This window comes from Pomacea canaliculata, linkage group LG4 (assembly GCF_003073045.1).
Source record: "Pomacea canaliculata isolate SZHN2017 linkage group LG4, ASM307304v1, whole genome shotgun sequence".
In the NCBI taxonomy this organism is placed as follows: Eukaryota; Metazoa; Mollusca; class Gastropoda; order Architaenioglossa; family Ampullariidae; genus Pomacea; species Pomacea canaliculata.
Genome location: NC_037593.1, coordinates 5,704,002 through 5,722,177, shown reverse-complemented (window position 1 = coordinate 5,722,177; position 18,176 = coordinate 5,704,002). Strand labels below are relative to the sequence as shown.

The 18,176-nt window shown below is 49.8% G+C and overlaps 2 protein-coding genes across 2 annotated transcripts; both read right to left on the bottom strand.

Moving 5' to 3' along the window:
* Positions 1-4: 4 nt before the first annotated feature.
* On the bottom strand, positions 5-7,947 carry LOC112561479 (neurofilament heavy polypeptide-like; the record flags this gene model as incomplete). The annotated part of the gene is given in 12 exon segments (XM_025234005.1): positions 5-114; positions 269-652; positions 2,539-3,121; positions 3,883-4,002; positions 4,554-4,736; positions 4,821-4,925; positions 5,127-5,311; positions 6,084-6,159; positions 6,523-6,631; positions 6,677-6,759; positions 7,326-7,427; positions 7,807-7,947. Coding segments are annotated over 12 exon segments (2,181 nt in total), but the record flags the coding sequence as incomplete, so codon positions are not given.
* A 6,117-nt stretch (positions 7,948-14,064) lies between these two features.
* Positions 14,065-17,933, bottom strand: LOC112561478. The gene is made up of 3 exons (XM_025234003.1): positions 17,411-17,933; positions 16,487-16,618; positions 14,065-16,111 (listed from the first exon to the last, which is right to left on the bottom strand). The coding sequence occupies exons 1-3, from the start codon at positions 17,931-17,933 to the stop codon at positions 15,843-15,845; spliced, it is 924 nt and encodes a 307-aa protein (XP_025089788.1). The 3' UTR covers positions 14,065-15,842.
* Positions 17,934-18,176: the final 243 nt, after the last annotated feature.

Sequence of the window (18,176 nt, the reverse complement as noted above, 5' to 3'; positions counted from 1 at the left end):
TTGGCTCTTGGGCTCGTGCTCTCTGTCTTGGGCCTTGGCTCTTGGGCTCTTGCTCTTGCTCTTGAGCTCTGGGCTCTTGGTTGGCTCTCACTGCCCTGCCGTGTGGCTCTTGGGCTGTTATATATATCTTTGGCGCTGGCCTCTTGCTTGCTTCTGGCTTCTTGCTCTTGGGCTCTTGGGCTCTGGTCTTGCTCTGGGCTCTTGGCTTCTTGGGCTCTTGGCTTGCTCTTGGCTCTGGCTCTTGTCTCTTGGGCTCTTGGCTTTGGACTTTGGCTCTGGGCTGGGCTCTGGCTCTTGGGCTCTTGGGCTCTTGGCCTCTTGGCCTTGGGCTCTTGCTTTGGGCTCTTGGGCTCTTGCTCTTGGCTCCTGTCTCTTGGTCTTGGGCTCTTGGGCTCTTGGGCTCTTGCGCTCTGATTTGGGCTCTTGGGCTTGGGTCTTGGCTCTGCGGCTCTTGCTCTTGGGCCTCTTGGCTCTTGGGCTCGTTGGCTCTTGGTCTCTGTGGCCTCTGGCTCTTGAGGCTCTTGGCTTGGGTCTCTTAGCTCTGCGCTTCTTGGCTCTTGCGGCTCTTGGGCTCTTGAGCTGGGCTTGGGCTTGGGCTCTGGCTCTTGGCCTCTTGGTGCTTTCTTGGCTCTGGGCTTCTTGGCCTTGGGCTCTTGGGCTCTTGGGCTTCTTGGGCTCTTGCTCTTGGCTCTGCTGCTTGGGCTCTTGGCCTTGGCTCTTTGGGTCTTGGGCTTGGGCTTTGCTCTTGGGCTCTTGCTCTTGGCTTTTGCTCTTGGCTCTTGCTCTTTGGGCTCTTGGACTCTTGGGCTTTGGGCTCTTGGCTATTGGCTCTGCTCTTGGGCTCCTTGGGCTCTGGGCTCTTGGGTCTTGGGTCTGGGCTCTTGGGCTCTTGGGCTCTTGGCTCTTGGGCTTTGGGCTCTTGGGCTCTTGGGCCTCTTGGGCTCTTGGGCGCTTCTTGGGCTCTGGGTCTTGGGCTCTTGGGCTCTTGGCTCTGGGCTCTTGGGCTCTTGGGCTCTTGGGCTCTTGGGCTCTTGGGCCTTGGGCTCTTGGGCTCTTGGGCTCTTGGGCTCTTGGGCTTTGGGCTTCTTGGGATCTTGGGCTCTTGGCTCTTGGGCTCTTTGGTGGCTTCTGGGCTTTGGCTCTTGGCTCTTGGCTTGGGCTCTTGGCTCTGGCTCTGTCTTGCTCTTGGGTCTTGCTCTTTGGCTCTTTGGGCTTTGGCTTTGGGCTTTGGGCTCTGGCTCTTGGTCTTGGGCTCTGCTCTTGGGCTCTTGGCTCTTGGGCTCTTGGGTCTGGCTTGCTCTTGGCTCTTGGCTCTGTGGCTCTTGGGTTCTTGGGATCTTGGCTCTTTGGCCTTGCAGCTCTTGGACTCTTGGGATCTTGGCTCTTGGGTCTTGGCTCTTGGCTCTTGGGCTATTGGCTCTTGGCTCTTGTGCTCTTGGCTCTTGGGCTTCTGGCTCTTGGCTCTGCTCTGCTCTTGGGCTTTTGGCTCTGGCTCTTGGCTGGGCTCTTGGCTTTGCTTCTTGGCTCTTGCTCTTGGCTCTTGGCTCTTGGCTCTGGCGTCTGGCTTGCTCTTGCTCTTTTAACGGCTCATTGGGCTCTTGGGCTCTTGGGCTTGGGCTCTGGCTCTGGCTCTTGGGCTTTCGCTCTTGGCTCTTGGATCTTGGCTCTTTGCTCTTGGCTCTTGGCTTTGGCTCTTGCTCTTGGCTCTTGGCCTTGGCTCCTTGCTCTTGGCTCTTGCTCTTGGCTTGGCTCCTTCGGCTCTGGGTCTCTTGGGCTCTTGCGGCTCCTTGCGGGCTCTTGGGCCTCTTGCTCTTGCGCTGGGCTCATTTGGCTCTTTGGCTCTTTGTGCTCCGTCTCTGAGCTGGAGCCTCTTGGGCTCTTGGGTCTTGTGGACTACTCTGTTCGTGCTCTTGTGTCTTGGGCTCCTTCTGGCTCTGCGGCTTTGGCTACTTGCTCTTGCCTGTCTCTTCGTGCTCCTTGCTCTTGGGCTCTTGTCTTTGGCTTGGCTCGGCTCTTGGGCATCTGGCTCTTGGCCTCTGGCTCTGGGCTATTGGATCTGGGCTCTTGGCTCCTTGGCTCTTGGCTCTGCTTTGGCTTTTGGCTCTGCTCTTGGGCTCTTGGCCTTCGGGTGGGCTCTATGGTCTCTTTGGCTTTGGGCCGCCTCTTGGGCTCTTGGGCTCTTGGCTCTTGGGCTCTTGGGCTCTTGGCTTTGGGCTTTGGCATCTTGCTGTGGGTGTTGGGCTTTGGGCTTCCTGCTTTCTTGCGTCTTGGGCTCTTGGGCTCTTGGGCTCTTGTGCCTCTGGGCTCCTATTCTTTCTTCTCGGGCTCTGGCTCCTTGGGACCTTGGGCTCTATTCGGGCTCTTGGCGGACTCTTGGCTCTTGGGCTCTTGGGCGTTGGAGCCATCATCATTTCTTAGGGCTCTTCTCTTGGGCTCTTGGGTCTTGGGGCTCTTGGGCTTGAGCTCTTGAGGCTCTTGGACGCTCGTTGGGGCTCTTGGGCTCTTGGGCTCCATTGGCTCTGGGCTCTTGGCTCTGACTGGGTGCTTTGCTTTTGGATTTGGCGTCTTGGTCTCTGGAGCTGGGCTCTAGGAGAGCACTAGGGGCTCTCTGTGGGCTCTTGGGCTCCTTGGCTCTTGCTACGTTGGGCTCTTGGGTCTTGGCTCTTGGGACTTCTTCTTGGGCTCTTGGGCCCTCTTGGGCTCGCTCCTTGCTCTTAGGCTCTTGGGCTCTTGGGCATTGGGGCTCTTGGCTCCTTGGAGTGCGTCTGGCTCTTGGGCTCTTGGGCCTCTCAAAATTGGCTCGCTCTTGGGCTCTTGGAGCTCCTTGCTTTTGGCTCTTGGCTCTAGAGTGGCTTTTGGGTCGTGGCTCTGCGGCTTTGGGCTGAGGAATCTCTAAGGCGCTCTTGCCTCTTGGGCTCTTGGCTGGGGCTGGGCTCTTGGCTCGGTCTATGGGCTTTGGGATCATTGCACCAGGATGGCTTGAGCTTGCGGCTCTCATTATTGAGTTGTCGATATTGGGTCTTGCGGCCTCCTTCACCTGGGCTTTGGCTTGGGCGCTCTTGCTTTGGGCTTGGGGGGGGCTTTCTTGGGCTTTGGGCCTTGGCTCTTGGGCTTCTTGGCTCTTTTTTTCGTTGGGGCTCCTTAGGCCTCCATATGGGCTCTTTGCCTCTTAGGGTCTGGGCTCTCTTTGGGCCTTGGGCTCATTTGGGCTCTGGGCTGGACGTCTCTTGGGCTCTTGGGCTCATTGGGCTCTTAGGGCTCTTGGCATCTTGGGCTCTTGCGGCTCTTGGGCTCTTGGCTCTTGGCGGCTCTGGGCTCTGGGCTCATTGGCTCTTGGGCTCTCTTTGCTTGGCTCCCTCATTGGGCTTCTGGAGCGGGCTTGGCTCTTGGGCTTCTTGGGCTCTTGGGCCTCTTGGCTCTTGGCTCTTGGCTCTGGCTCTCTTGGGGGCGCTCTTGGGCTCTTGGTCTTGCTATTGGCTCTTAGGCTCTTGGCTGCTTCAGGGACTTGGTCTTGGGTCTTCTTGGCTGGGCTTGGGATTCTGGGCTTGGGCTTCTTGGGCTCTTATTAGGCTTGGGCTCTTGGCTCTTGGCCTCTTGGGCTTGGGCTCTTGGAGCTCTTGGGCTGGGCTCTTGGGGCTCTTGGGCCTTGGGCTCTTGGGCTCTTTGAGGGCTCGTTGGCACCCTCTTGGTGATCTCTGGGCTTTGGCTCATATGAGGCCTTTTGGGACCGTCACTTTGGGCCTTGGATCTTCCTTCATTGAGGCCTTCCTTATTGGCTCTTCGGGCTCATTGGGGCTCTTGGGATTCTCTTTGGCTCTTGGGCTCTTGGCCTTGGCTCTTGGGCTCTTGGGCTCTTGGGCTCTTGCTCATCATTGGGCTCACTCTTGGCCTTTTCGGCTTGGGTATTGGGCTTTCTTGGGCTCTTGGGCATTCTATGGCCTCTGCTCTCTGCTTTGGGCGGCTCTTGGGGCTGGGACTCTTGGCTCTTGGAGCTTTGGGCCTCTTGGGGGCTCAATTGGGCTTGGGCTTTGGGACCTATATAAGGGCTCTACTTCGGCCTTGGGCTCTTGGGCTGGGCTCAATTTGCTTCGAACTACTGGGCTTTAGGCTCTTGGGTCTTGGGACCTCTTGGTCGATATGGTGCTTCTTAGGGCTCTTGCGCATGGGCAATTGGGGCTCGATTGGGCTGCTTGGCATCTTGGGCTCTTGGCTCTATGGGTCTTGGGCCTGGCTTTGGGCTTCTTGGGCTCTGGTCTTGGCTGTTGGCTCTTGGGCTCTTGGGCTTAAGGGCTCTTGCTTTGGCTCTGCTCTGGCTCTTGGCCTTGGCTCTTGGCTTGGCTTCTGTGCTCTTTGGCTCTTGGCGCGACGCTCTTGGGCTCTTGGCTCTGGGCTCTGGGCTCTTGGAGCTGGGACTTTGGTCTTGGGCTCTTGGGGTTCTTGGCATCTTTGGCTCTTGGGCTCGATTGGGCTCTTAGGGGCTCTTGGGCTGGGCTCTTGGCTCTTGGGCTTGGGGCTCTCTTGGTCTTGGCTCTTGGGCTCTATGGGTCTTGGGCCTGGCTCGTTGGCTCTTGAGGGCTCTTGGCTCTGGCTGGCTCTTGGGCGTCTTGCTCTTGGCTCTTGGCTCTTGGGTGGGCTCTTGGGCTTGGTATGGGCTCTTGCGGCTCTTGGGCTCTTGGCTTCTGCTTGGGCTCTTGGGCTCTCTTGGGCTCTTGGGCTCGCTCCTGCTTGGCTCTGCTCTTGGCTTTGGCTCTGCTCTGGCTCTGGGCTCTTGGGCTCTGCGCTCTGGCTCTGGGCTCATTGCGGCTCTTGCGGCATCTTGCTCTGGCTCTTGGCTTTGGGCTCTTGGCTTGGCTCTTGACTCTGGCTCTTGGCTTCTTGGGCTCTTGTCTTGGGCTCTTGGATTGGGCTCTTGGGCTCTTGCTCTTGGACTCTTGGCTCTTGGCTTTGCTCTTGGCTCTGGCTCTTGCTCTGGGCTCTTGGGCTCTTGCTCTGGCTCTTGCCTTGGGCTCTTGGCTCTTGGGCTCTGGCTCTTGCTCTTGGCTCTGGGCTCTTGGCTTCTTGCGCTCTGTGGAGGACTCTGGTCTTGGCTCTTGGGTGGCTCTTGGTCTTGGCTCTTGGCTTCTTGCTCTTGGGCTTGGGCTCTGCGGCTCTTGGGCTCTTGGGCTCTGCTCTTGGGGCTCTTGGCTCTTGGGCTACTTGGCTCTGGCTCTTGGCTCTTGGGCCTTGGCTCTGGCTCTGCTCGTTGGGCCTTGGGCTCTGGCTCTGTGGGCTACTTGGGCTCTTGCTCTTGGCTCTTGGCTCTGGCTCTTGGCTTCTTGCTCCTATAGGGCTCTTTGGCTGCTTGGGCATGGCTCTCTGAGGCTTGGCTCTTGCGCTCTGGCTCTTGGCGCCCTTGGCTCTTGGTTCTGCGCCTCTTGGCTCATGGGCTCTTTGCTTTGGGCTCTGGCTCTTGGCCTTGGCTCTTGGGCTCTGGCTCTTGGCTCTTGGGCTCTTGGGCCTTGGCTCCTTGGCTCTTGGCTTTGGCCCTTGGCTCTTGGCTTTGCTCTTGGCTCTTGCTCTTGGCTCTGGTGGCTCTGGCTCTTGCTCTTGTGCTCTTGGCTTGCATCCCTTGGGCTGAGCTTGGGCTCTTGGGGTCTTGGCCTTCTTGGTCTTGGTCTTGGCCTTTGGCTCTTGGCTTTGGCTCTTGGGCTCTTGCTCTTGGCTCTTGGCTATTGGGCTCTATGGCTCTTGGCTTCTTGGGCTCCTTTGGGCTCTTGGCTCTGGGCTCTTGGCTCTTGGCTCTTGGGCTCTTGGGCTCTTGGCTCTTGCTCCTCTGGCTCTTGGGCTTCGGGCTCTTTCTGGCTCTTCTTCTTGGCTCTTGGCTCTTGGCTCTTGGGCTTGGGCTCTTGGGCTCTTGGGCTCTTGGGCTCTTGGCCTCTGGGCTCTTGGGCTCTTGGGCTCTTGGCTTTGGCTCTTGGGCTTTGGGCTCTTGGGCTCTTGGGCTCTTGGGCTCTTGGGCTCTTTGGCTCTTGGGCTCTTGGGCTCATTGGTTTGGCCTTGGCTCTGGCTCTTGGGTCATTGGCTCTGGCTCTTTAGGCTCTGGCTCCTCTTGGCTGCTCTTGGGCTCTTCTTGGATTGGCTCTTGGCTCTTGGCTCTTGGCTCTTGGCTCTCTCGCTCTTGGCTCTTGGCTCTTGGCTCTTGGGCTCTTGGACTCCTGGGGGCTCTTGGCTTTGGCTCTCTGGCTCTTGCTCTTGCTCTTGGCTCTGCGGGCTCTCTGCTCTTGCTCTTGGCTCTCGGCGCCTGGGCTCTTGGCTTGGTCTTGCTCTTGCTCTCTGCTCTTGGCTCTTGCTCTTGGCTCTTGGGGCTTCTTCGGGGCTCTTGGGCTCTTGGCTCTGGGCTGCTTGTGGCATCTTGGGCTCTTGGAGGCTCTTGGGGCTCTGCTATTGGCTCTTGGCTCTTGGCTCTTGGCCTCTTGGCTCTGGCTCTTGGGCTCTTGGGCTACTTGGCTCTTGGCTCTTGGGGTTGGGCTCTTGGCTCTTGGCTCTTGGGCTCTTGGCTCGGGTTTGGGTCTTGGGGCTCTTGGGGCTCTTGGGGCTCTTGGGCTCTTGGCTCTTTGGCTCTTGGCTCTTGGGCTCTTGGGCTCTTGGCTCTCTTGGCTCTTGGGCTCTTGGGCTCTTGGGCTCTTGGCTCTTGGACTCTTGGGCTGCTCTTGGGCTCTTGGGCTCTTGGCTCTTGGGCTCTTGGGTCTTGGGGCTCTTGGGCTCTTGGCTGCTTGGGCTCTTGGCTCTTGGCTCTTGGCTCTTGGGCTTGGGTTTGGGCTCTTGGGCTCTTGCTCTTGCGCTCTTGGGCTCGTTGGCTCTTGTGGCCTTGGCCTCTTGGGCTCTTGGGCTCTGGCTCTTGGCTCTTGGCTCGGGCTCTTGGGCTTTGCTCTTTTGGCTCTTGGGGCTCTTGGGCTCTTGGGCTCTTTGGCTTCTTGGGCTCTTGGGCTCTTGGCTCTTGGGCTCTTGGGCTGCCTTGGGCTCTTGGGCTCTTGGGTCTTGGGCTCTTGGGCTCTTGGGCTCTTGGCTCTTGGGCTCTTGGCTCCTGGGGCTCTTGGGCTGGGCTTGGCTCTTGGCTCTTGGGCTCTGGCTCTTGGGCTCTTGGCTCTTGGGCTCTTGGGCTCTTGGCTCTTGGGCGCTCTTGGGCTCTTGGGCTCTTGGCTCTTGGCTCTTGCTCTTGGCTTGGCTCTTGGCTCTTGGGCTCTTGGGCTCTTGGGCTTTCTTGGCTCGGCTCTTGGCTCTTGGGCTCTTGGGCTTGGCTCTTGGGCTTTGGCTGGGCTTGGGCTCTTGGGCTCTTGGGCTTGGGCTCTTGGGCTCTTGGCTCTTTCTTGGGCTTTCTCTTGGGCTCTTGGGCTCTTGCTCCGCTCTTGGGCTCTTGGGCTCTTGGCTTCTTGGGCTCTTGGGCTCTTGGCTTTGGGCTCTTGGGCTCTTGGGCTCTTGGGCTCTTGGCTCTTGGCTCTGGCTCTTGGCTCTTGGCTCTTGGCTCTTGGGCTCTTGCTTGGCTCGGCTCTTGGCTCTTGGGCTTTGGCTCTTGGGCTCTTGGGCTCTTGGGCTCTTGGGCTCTTGGCTCTTGGCTCTTGGGCTCTTGGCTCTTGGGCTCTTGGCTCTTCGGCTCTTGGGCTCTTGGGCTCTTGGGCTCTTGGGCTCTTTGGGCTCTTGGCTCTTGGGCTCTTGGGCTCTTGGGCTCTTTGGGCTCTTGGCTCTTGGGCTCTTGGGCTCTTGGGTCTTGGGCTCTTGGGCTCTTGGGCTCTGGGCTTCTTGGGCTCTTGGGCTCTTGGGCTCTGGGGCTCTTGGGCTCTTTGGGGCTCTTGGGGGCTCTTGGCTCGGCTCTTGGCTCTTGGGCTTTGGGCTCTTGGGCTCTTGGGCTCTTGGCTTCTTGGCTCTTGGGCTCTTGGGCTCTTCTGGGCTCTTGGGCTCTTGGGCTCTTGGGCTTCTCTTGGGCTCTTGGCTCTTGGGCTCTTGGGCTCTTGGGCTCTTGGCTCTTGGCTCTTGGGCCTCTTGGCTCTTGGGCTCTTGGGCTCTTGGGCTCTTGGGCTCTTGGCTCTTGGCTCTTGGCTCTTGGGCTCTATTGGGCTCTTGGGCTCTTGGTTCTATTTGTCTCCTTGGCCTGCTCTTGGGCTCTTGGGCTCTCTGGACTCTTGGGCTCTTGGTCTTGGCTCTTGGGCTCTTGGGCTCTTCGGGGTCTTGGGCTCTTGGGCTCTTGGGCTCTCTTGGCTCTTGGCTCTTGCTCTTGGGCTCTTGGGCTCTTGGGCTCTTGGCTCTTGGCTTGGGTTGGGCTTGGCTCTTGGGCTCTTGGCTCTTGGCTCTTCGGCTCTTGGGCTCTTGGGCTCTTGGGCTCTTGGGCTCTTGGGCTCGCTTGGGCTCTTGGCTCTTGGGCTCTTCTTGGCTCTTGGGGGCTCTTGGGCTCGGGCTCTTGGCTTGGGCTCTTTGGCTCTTGGGCTCTTTGGCTCTATGGGCTTTGGGCTCTTGGCTTGGGCTCTTGGGGCTCATTGGGCTCTTGGCTCTTGCTCTGGCTCTTGGGCTTTGGCTTTGAGGCTCTTGGGCTTGGGCTCTCTCTGTTTGCCGGGGGCTCTTGGGCTCTTGGCTCTGCGCCTTGGGGCTCTTGGGCACTCTTGGGCTCTTGGGTTCTTTCTGGCTCAGGGCTCTTGGGCTCTTGGGCTCTTGGGCTCTTGGGCTCTTGGGCTTCCTTGGTCTTTCTTGGATCTTGGCTCTTGGCTTGGATTGCTCTTGGGCTCTTGGCTTTGGCTCTTGGCTCTTGGCTCTGGGGCTCTTGGCTCGTTGGCTCTTGGCTTCTTGGGCTTCTTGGCTCTTGGGCTCTTGGGCTCTTTGGGCTCTTGGGCTCTTTGGGCTCTTGGGGCTTTGGCGCTTTTTCTTTTGCTCTTTCTCTTGGGCTCTTTGGGCTCTTTAGGCTTCTTAGGCTCTTGGGCTCTTTGGCTGCTTGGCTCTTTGGCTCTTTGGCTCTTTGGTCTTTCTCTTTGGCTCTTTGGCTCTTTGGCTCTTTGGCTCTTAAGGCTCTTTGCCTCTTTTGGCTCTTTGGCTCTTTGGCTCTTATGGGCTCTTTTGGCTCTTTGGCTTTGGCTCTTTGGCTCCTTTGGCTCGCTCTTGGCTCTTTGGCATCTTTGGCTTTGCTCTTCGGCCTCTTCGCTCTTCAGGCTCTTCTTTGGCTCTTAGGCTCTAGGCTTTCGGCTCTTATCGGCTCGGTCTCTTCGGCTCTTCGGCTCTTCCGCCTCTTCGGCTCTTCGCTCTTCGGCTCTTCGGCTTCGCTCTTCGCCTTCGGGCTCTTCGGAATCTATTCGGCTCTTCTTGGCTCTTCGGCTCTTCGGCTCTTCGGCTCTTCGCTCTTCGGCTCTTACGGCTCTTCTCCTTCGCCTCTTCGGCTCTTAGCCGGGCTCTTCGGGGGCATCTTCGGCTCTCGGCATTTCTTCGGTCTTCGCTCTCGCCTTGCGGCTCTTTCGGCTCTTCGGCTCTTCGGGCTCAATTCGGCATCGGCCGCTATCAATAATCATCATTAATCACCATTCATCCATCAATCATCATCAATATCTATCAGCATCTATCATTTATCCATAAATATCGTTACCTCATCATCAATAATAATTAATCACCATCATCAATATTTCATTCATGGTTAAATAAATATCAATCAATCACCATCAATAATTCAATCATCATAATAATCATTTACTGGGATACAATCATCATTATCATATCATTCATCATCATTCATAGCATGAATCTTTATTGATCATATAATCATCATCATACCCGGCACATAAATAATTATCAACCATCATCAATAATCATTATCCCGATACATCATCCATCAATTATCATCATCATCATTCATCAATTCCATCATGAATCATCATCAATAATCTTTATTCCATCATAATAATCATCAATCATCACCATCAATAATTATCAACCTTCATCAATAACTCATTTATTATGATAGATCTTCATCATCAATAATCATCATCATTAATCACCATCCATTCGATCAACATCTATCAGCATCCATCATTCATCCATAATCCATCGTTAACCATCATCATGAATAATAATTAATCACCATCATCAATAATCTTCATTCATTATAAATAATCATCAATCTTCACCATCAATAATTACCAACCATCATGGATAATCATTTATCATGATAGATCATCATCATCGATAATCTTTATTCATCATAAATAATCATCAATCATCACCATCAATAATTATCAACCATCATCATCAATAATCATTATCATTAATCACCATCCATCATCAGCCATCAACATCTATCAGCATCCATCATTCATCATAAATCCATCCTCCAATCAATCATCCGTTATTCAATCAATCATCAATCATTTATCATAGCCACTAATAATCATTACCATCAATAACCGGCAATCAATATCATCCAATAATCATCCATCCAACATCTTATTATCATCAATCATTAATTGTATTATCCATTTATTATCTATCCTTTTATCCATCATCCATCCTTTAATCAATCATCAATCATAGAAATCATTATCATCTTCATCATCATGGCAGATGTGCGGGAAGCTCGTGTTTATTTAATGGATGTGGTAACAAAGTTTACAATAACTTACATCAAGACACATACATGTCTGTAAACATACACAACATATCAATGTGTAGATGACTTCAACCCTCCGTCAGTCAGATTTAACCTAGAAACCGTTATGTAATACTATCCCAACATTCTCCCTCGGTCGGATTCTGTTCAGGGATCTTCACACTAACACACATGCTACACTTCCTTAAATAATCTTTCTTGAAACTTCGCTTGACATTCTTCCTTTTGTAACTCTAACCTGGGGGCGCTGGGGTTATACGAGTCCAACACCCCTCCAACAAACCCCCCCACCGACGATGTCCGTCTCCTAGAGCAACGAGTGGCGACTAAGACGGACACCTGTGTACGAGATACACACTGGCAAACTCCTAAACAGTCAGGCCTTTCTCTTTCTTAACAATTTTTTATTAGCTTTCTCTCTCTTGGCGATTTCTAAGCTGTCTGCTTGTTTGTTGACTAATCTGTCCACATATTCTTATGTCATAGACGACGGATACTCTGCATTATGTATCTAGTCACAGCTTTACCTTCTAATCCTATCATTTCGCCTTCTTTCTTACATGAGATCACAATCACACACTAGTGGCGGTCCATGTTGCACAACAAAGATAGCAAATAAATAATGAAATCAAGTTCACCTCAAATTATCTCACAAATACAGTGGCGACAGAAATGTAATCACAGCAGTCGAACGTGTCTTCACATGATTGGACTAAAATGAAAGAAGGAATAAAAATCCCTCAGTCAAATAATAGTTGTAACACTTCAAGTTTAACCCTAGTTCATCAAGGCTATTCAGGAACAACTTTAACTCAATCATGAATCAAAAGCAGTGAGAGTACACACATCTCAAATCCAATCTTAGTAAACACAATAAAACCACAAAGAGCAATCAGATTCTTTAAATGTAATGAATCTGAAACACTACTTATCAAATCAAGATTTAAAGTTCAATATCGGTTTGAGGAACAACCAAATTTTTTTCTTAAACACAATAGAATATAGAACCTAATGGGGAAAGATATCACACGCTCAGAACACTACCAAGCTTCTTAAACACCACACTCAGGGGTAAGGTGAAGGTAGACAGGATGAAGAAGACAGAATACAGTAGAGACAGAAGCTAAGTCCTTACTACGGTAGAACTCTACAGACCGTAGACCCATGGTGGATCCTTGGAGACGGGGAATAAAACTTGAAAATTAACCATAAACATCAACAGAAAGACCACGTGACTCCTCAAAGGACAATCCTTCCACACAACAACTGTTTACAAGACAGACAACCCCTCAATCTCTTCGGGGTCACCAATTGTCACGGACAATCACAGATGATGGCAGATAGATGATGGTAGATGATGGCAGATAGATGATAGCAGATAGATGATGGTAGTTGATGGTAGATGATGGCAGATGGCAAATGTATTTTTTAAGCTGGTTCAGGTCACATCACAACAACACACGCCCTCTGCCCCAACACACGGTCAAACACCAAATAACTCTCACACAGACAAAACTCAAAGCTAACTCTACCATCTCACAATTCTTAGCTCCTCGCCAAAAATGAAAAGTTTCTTATATTTGTCCTCACGTCTGTCTACTTGCTGATTAGAAGAATGGAATATGGTCATGGAACTAAGTCCGATGGCTAGTGGTCAAATTAAATAATAAAAAAATAAAAAATTGAATAATCAAAAAATTAGAGTAAGTCAAAGATAATACTTACAATTCCCGTCATCTGCCATCCCGATGTAGGATGCTCTCACGAACCTCAGCGCCAGGAATGCTCTTCCTCCACCCAATCACTGCCAGGCAGGTGCGCTGTCTCACTAGCAACTACACCAACACACCACTGCATATGTTTCCATGGAAACACAAATGCCAGTAGACACTTCCAGACTCTTTGGCCAGGACATTCGTGGAAACGTCGACAGGATGCTCGATTCCCCGACGACCGACAAGGGAGGAAACTCCAGGACTACCCGGATCGGTTCGAGCTACCCAGCCCTACCTCGGTTGACAGTCACCCGGGGGTGGGTCCGGTGTAGGAAGAAGGCTGCAGACGGCACGTGGCAGACGTTTCGAGATACACACTGGCAGACTCCTGAACTGTGAGGGCTGACGAGGCGGACACACCTGACTGCTGACGATACACTTCAGTAGCCCCGAACCGCACGTGCTGACGTCAGATCCACCCGGCTGACGACGATTCACTTCAATAACCAGCCACAGTCGGTGCTGACTGTGTAGGGCTGCCGACGACACTCTTCCAATCGTCGTTCCTTTCCTCGTTCATTCCTTGTCCTAGGTAATTCCTCTCCCGGGTAATTCCTGAAATGCTTACTTGGCTAATGAATATTCATATTGAACTTTATCACTATTACAATAACAACCACAGCAACTCTCTCCATTATCATCACATTATACACACCGTGGGTCGGTGTAGGTAAAAGGCTCGCAGGCCCTCCTGTAGTCAGACGTAGTTAACCCACTTAACCATTCGTCCACATTAGTTCCTGTAACTTAATGACTAATGAGTACCACTCACTGCTGCTATTAGTCTCCCTCACGTTAAACTCATCACGTGATTTCTTATTGAACGTTAAGATTTTTCTCATGAAACGATTTAACAATGCTTTCGCTGTGAAAGCAGAATTTAGAATTCAGGACAATATAAAAACATATTTGTTTACCTTTACTCGGCAAGGCACTAAAGGCACAGATTCCACTGTCTGTATTCACACCTGTACAGGTAGGACCAACTGTCTCGGCGGCTGTGTTGGGAATGTCACACACTGTTCACTGAGCGAAAACTGGAGGTGAGCTGTCGTTACTAGAGTCACGTGTCATCAGTTGTGCTCCTGCACGGGGTGTACGAATTCACCCTTCATTTCTTTTATTCTCACGCGGTACACACACAAACAGAAGAAAAAAACTGTTAGCCTCTAACTGTTTTAAATTGTTTATTTTAATTTGTCTTAATTTTTTTTTATCTTTATCAAGATACATGCTGAGGAAACTTTTGTTTACAAGTAAATCACACTGGAAAAGGAAGCAAGCACAAGTTGACTTTTTTTGTTCATTTATTCCTCCTAGTATTTCCGTCTATATTCTGACGCTTTTCTGTTGAATGATGAAGTTACGGTTACACCAGATACAACGATATCTTTAATTATAATAATTTATATTTTTGATATCGAGTCGGTTATTAGCAGTGATAGTGTGTGGGATAACCGCTACCGACAACCATGCAGGTTCTTAGTTGTAACACACACACACGCACGCACGCACGCACGCACGCACGCACGCAAAAAAAGAATAAGTAGACAGAGACAGGAGACAGACGCACGAGTTAAATAGACATCAAAAGATTTTCGTTTCGCTGAAATCTTTATGAGGATCACACAGCATAATAATTTTCTTTCAATGGAAAACAAAAGCGAAATCAGATTGGTTCACAAGTCTTTTATTTTCCAAGACATGAACTGTAATATTGTGGCAAATAAAAAAGATTTCGTCGTAAGACGTCAACTCCCGAGCGACAGCCAACACTAAACTCATTCAAACTGACAGAGGAGAAAGTAATCAAAGGGACGTAAGACACATTAAAAAGGCTTAGCTTGTTATCTCCCATTCTTCAGTGTTTCGTTTGCTACTGATCCGACCTGAAAAATTATTTTTTCAAGATATTTATGTATAATCAAGTCTTTAAAAGAAGATAGAAGAAATCAATGTTTACTCCCTTACTGAAATTGTTTATTTTAATCGGTCTGTTTTTGTTTTCTTTAGCAAGATAGCCCCTACGCTACGGACTACGGAGACGGTGCTCGCGATCTTTAATGTAACCCTGCTGTAGTTTGACATTGTCTCGGTTGTTTTGGGCCCTCGTTTATTTTACCTTTACCTGTCATCAGTTTTAGGCCTTGACTTATTTTGCCTGTCGCAGTCAACTCTATGCAGCCCTTCATAATGTTTAAAAGTTGTTGAATTGGCGCCAGAACAAGTCTCATAGCTTCCAAAGTTTCTCTGAACGCGGACTGCCGAGGTCGATGATGTCACGCTTCAGAAGGCTCCCGAAATTTTTTCCTTCACTGAGATAATTACAAAAAAAAAAAAAAAAAAATCAGCCTCCCGGACCTTACTTTAACGGATATCTTTCTTTCTTTTGTATTTTGCTTTTTAGTTATTGCAAAAATCGATCTACACCTTTAAGGGAGCGTTCAGAAACTCTGGCGATCAAGCAAGCAAACAAGAAAATGAAAGCTTTCATCACCTACGAGGAAATCCCACACTGCAACGAGAATTCCCGTAGCCCCAGAAATCATTTGACAAAGTGCTAGACCACAAAAGCAGTTGTTTGCGTGACACTAAACTCACAAAGCTATTTTCAGCGACTTCGACAGAAGCAACCGCCTCACCTGAAGTAATCTGTTCGTACTTACCTGGTGGCAACGTGAAAATACGCTTCCGTTGGGATACAATGGTCACCTCGGTCCACAGCCAGATAGAACTGATTACTCAAAATATTCTTCTCTTAGCAAAAAGGAATATTCAAAACACTATGTTTACAACACGCTTTACTGATATAGCTGCTTGGTAATGAAATGATCTAGAAAATATAATACAACACCAGTGTATTACTCTACAAGGGCAATTACAGATACATGTCAACATAACAATGAGTTCAGGTCACTGGAAACAGAAACATGAGAGGTGAACGTTTTTTTGTTTTTTTTTTAGCTTTTTTTTTTTATTTAAAAAAAAATTTTTTTACAGGTGGATATAGAGTGTACCAGGTGAATAGAGAAACACTCATCTGTCGATTTTTAAAGCGGATGTCCGAACAGAGACAGGCAGTGAATGGTAAACTCTGGCTCTCCTCTTTGAAAACATATAACATAAGACATTTATTTAATTACAATAAAATTGTTTACAAAAATAATGGACGGCGTGCAAGAAGTCGAAGACGTTACATATCACAGAAAAGTAAAGAGTAGTTGAACAGGTGTTACATGTTTTGTTTTCTAATTAGTGAAATACTTATAACGGTCTCTACAAAAATCTTTACTGTTGATCTACGTACACAAAATTACCACCGTTTGAAATTACACACATAGTCACTGACTAAACGCTCAGATAAAACAGATTCCAACGACTGCTTTTTTAAAAGCAGCAGATGAGAAAGATTTAGAAATGAATTCGTTTTCACCTGTAATAAACAATAAAGTTCAGTTGCATTGCCTCTGATAGTGAGAGACATAGAGACGCGTGGAGAATCGGAGGTCAGCGGAGGGGACGTCCAGGGCGGTCACAGAGTTCAGTTTGCACACAGAGCGCGTGCTGACCTCGTAGTCAAAGGATCGACACCAGGCTTCCGCAGCGCACGACTCTCGACAGGGGCCAGGTGTGTCAGCCACCATGGTCTTGTTGTGGTAGCCATCAATGTAATAAAAGGCATACCTGGTGAAAGAATCCGTCAGGTTGGTCGCTGCACAGCCTGAAAAAATAACTTAATGTTATCTTCCCTTAGATTGCATCAATTGCTGGAAACACAGTAAACCTGAATAATTAATTTTTTAAAGTTTCTATAACATAAAATTGTCGACGACGACGATGATGATGATGATGATGTGACATTATATTTCACTGGTTTTAATTTTTCGTGGATACAGTCTGAGCTGAGCTGTTAAGAGTTCAGATTTACATGTGCTCGATATTTATAATATTCTTTTGAGACGCACTTCATCGGAAGCAGTTGAATATGAAGATAATTTATTTTTTGTACACCAGTGCCTGAAAAATGGTAAGCCTGCTGAAACGGGAATAAAACAATGGCCTGAAAACTTTGGCAAAGTCTGATTATCATACTCACCTCTGAGACAGGTGTTCGTTCCACTGGAATAGTAGTAGCCGATGGAACAGAGGCAGCGAGTGGAGAAACAATCAGAGTTCGCCATCGTGCAGTCGGCGCTGTCCCGGCACCTGATGTTAAACCAGTCTGAGGCTGTCAAAGACACAGAAAGTTATCATATAAATACATTTATTTCTTCAGAAAAATTATGAATAAAAATGTTTCAAATCTTCAAGTATTGGATTTACAAAGACTGGGTATCCGGCGCATTTTAAAAAAAGAAACTGTCGGTTGGTGGACTGTCTTTGATGCTCTCGGCCATCTCTGTTATGCAGCATCATGACATTCGGTCGGATGTACTGGGGTGGGACCATCTCACAGCAGGACAGACACAGACTGAACAAGAACATTAAAAAGCAGAAGGGGTGTTATGAAATGGTAGAATGACAGACAATGTATGACAATCTTCTGATCCGCAAACAGATTACAGTTTTAGTTGAAGAATCGAACTCACTCCTACAGGAATTTGACATCCGATGCATCGAAAGAAGTGGTAGGGTTAGAGCTCCTGGAGCTAGAACCACACGATATCTGCAATAATTTATTCCATCTTCAATCTAGACATACATAATTCTTCGGAGGTTGTATTGCACGTCAAGCTTTTCTTGACCAGAGCAAGCAGATTTTTTTTTCTTTCGATGAAGCATTTTCCTTTTTAGAGTTCTGCTCTGTTTGTTTTTTTAAAAAATCCTTCTCGTCTTCTTTCTGTTGCTTTTATATTCATTAACATAATGTGTGTGTGTACGTAAGAGCGCAGATTGGGAAGGGTAGGGTGAAGTTGAAAGAAACGGGGAATAGGAGGGAGCACAAAGGGAGTCTCTTCTGCAGCTCCTCTTGCTGTTTTTGTCAATAGAATAATAAAGCAGTTATGTAACTTTTGCTTACCCAGTACAGTTGCTGTTTCCTCCTGATTGCCAGTTGTGAGTTCTTCTAGGGTAGGAGAGCCTGTCCCCGCGTCTGCCTGCGTGGACTGAATGGGAGAGCATGGGCTGGAAACGTCTACCCCTCCACCCGTATTACTACCGTTGTCCTCCGACATATAAACTGTCCTCTGCGTGGAATCTGTGTTTCCAGAGTAACCCTGAGATTCCTCGCTGACCCAAAATTTGGAGACCTGGAAGGTTACGGCATCCGGGGTCGAAATAGGTTGTTTGGAGGTCGAAGCAGGTTGCTGAGAGTGTCCACGGCACAGCGGACCGACTTCCAGGGAATTCTTCCAAAACGAGAAAAAAGAGCACTTATCATCGACTGTGCACGCCAAGGCGCATGCCCTGAGGGAGGAAACCTTCAGGTCCCACAGGAAGTCCTCGTGAGGACCGTTAGACTGTGCTGACGTCACCAGGCTTCTGGACTCCCTGCCGGCTGCTGCGTACCACAGGCAGAACTGGAGCGCGGCGAGTCTTTGCATGACTGATCACAAGCTGACCCGGATGTACACGTGGCTGGACAGGACACTGAGACGGAAAGCACGTTCACAGAAGTCGCTGAGCAGCATCAGTTACCAAACCTACAGCATGTATGTTGAAGATTACAGATCTTTGCAGCTTTCAACTAGATACAAACGGTAGAGGATTTTTTATTTTTGGAAACAGGACTTTAAAACTGAGGTGGGCAAATTATTTGCGACTTGCCTAAGCGATAAATACACCGA

Bases quoted from the DNA above. Each gene is read 5' to 3' on its own strand.
- LOC112561478 (XM_025234003.1), bottom strand. From the start codon at position 17,933: ATGCAAAGACTCGCCGCGCTCCAGTTCTGCCTGTGGTACGCAGCAGCC. The intron at 16,619-17,410 runs GTAAGCAAAAGT...TGTCTTTGACAG, and splicing joins GGAAACAGCAACTGTACTGG to CCTCAGACTGGTTTAACATC. The intron at 16,112-16,486 runs GTGAGTATGATA...TTATTTTTTCAG, and splicing joins AACGAACACCTGTCTCAGAG to GCTGTGCAGCGACCAACCTG.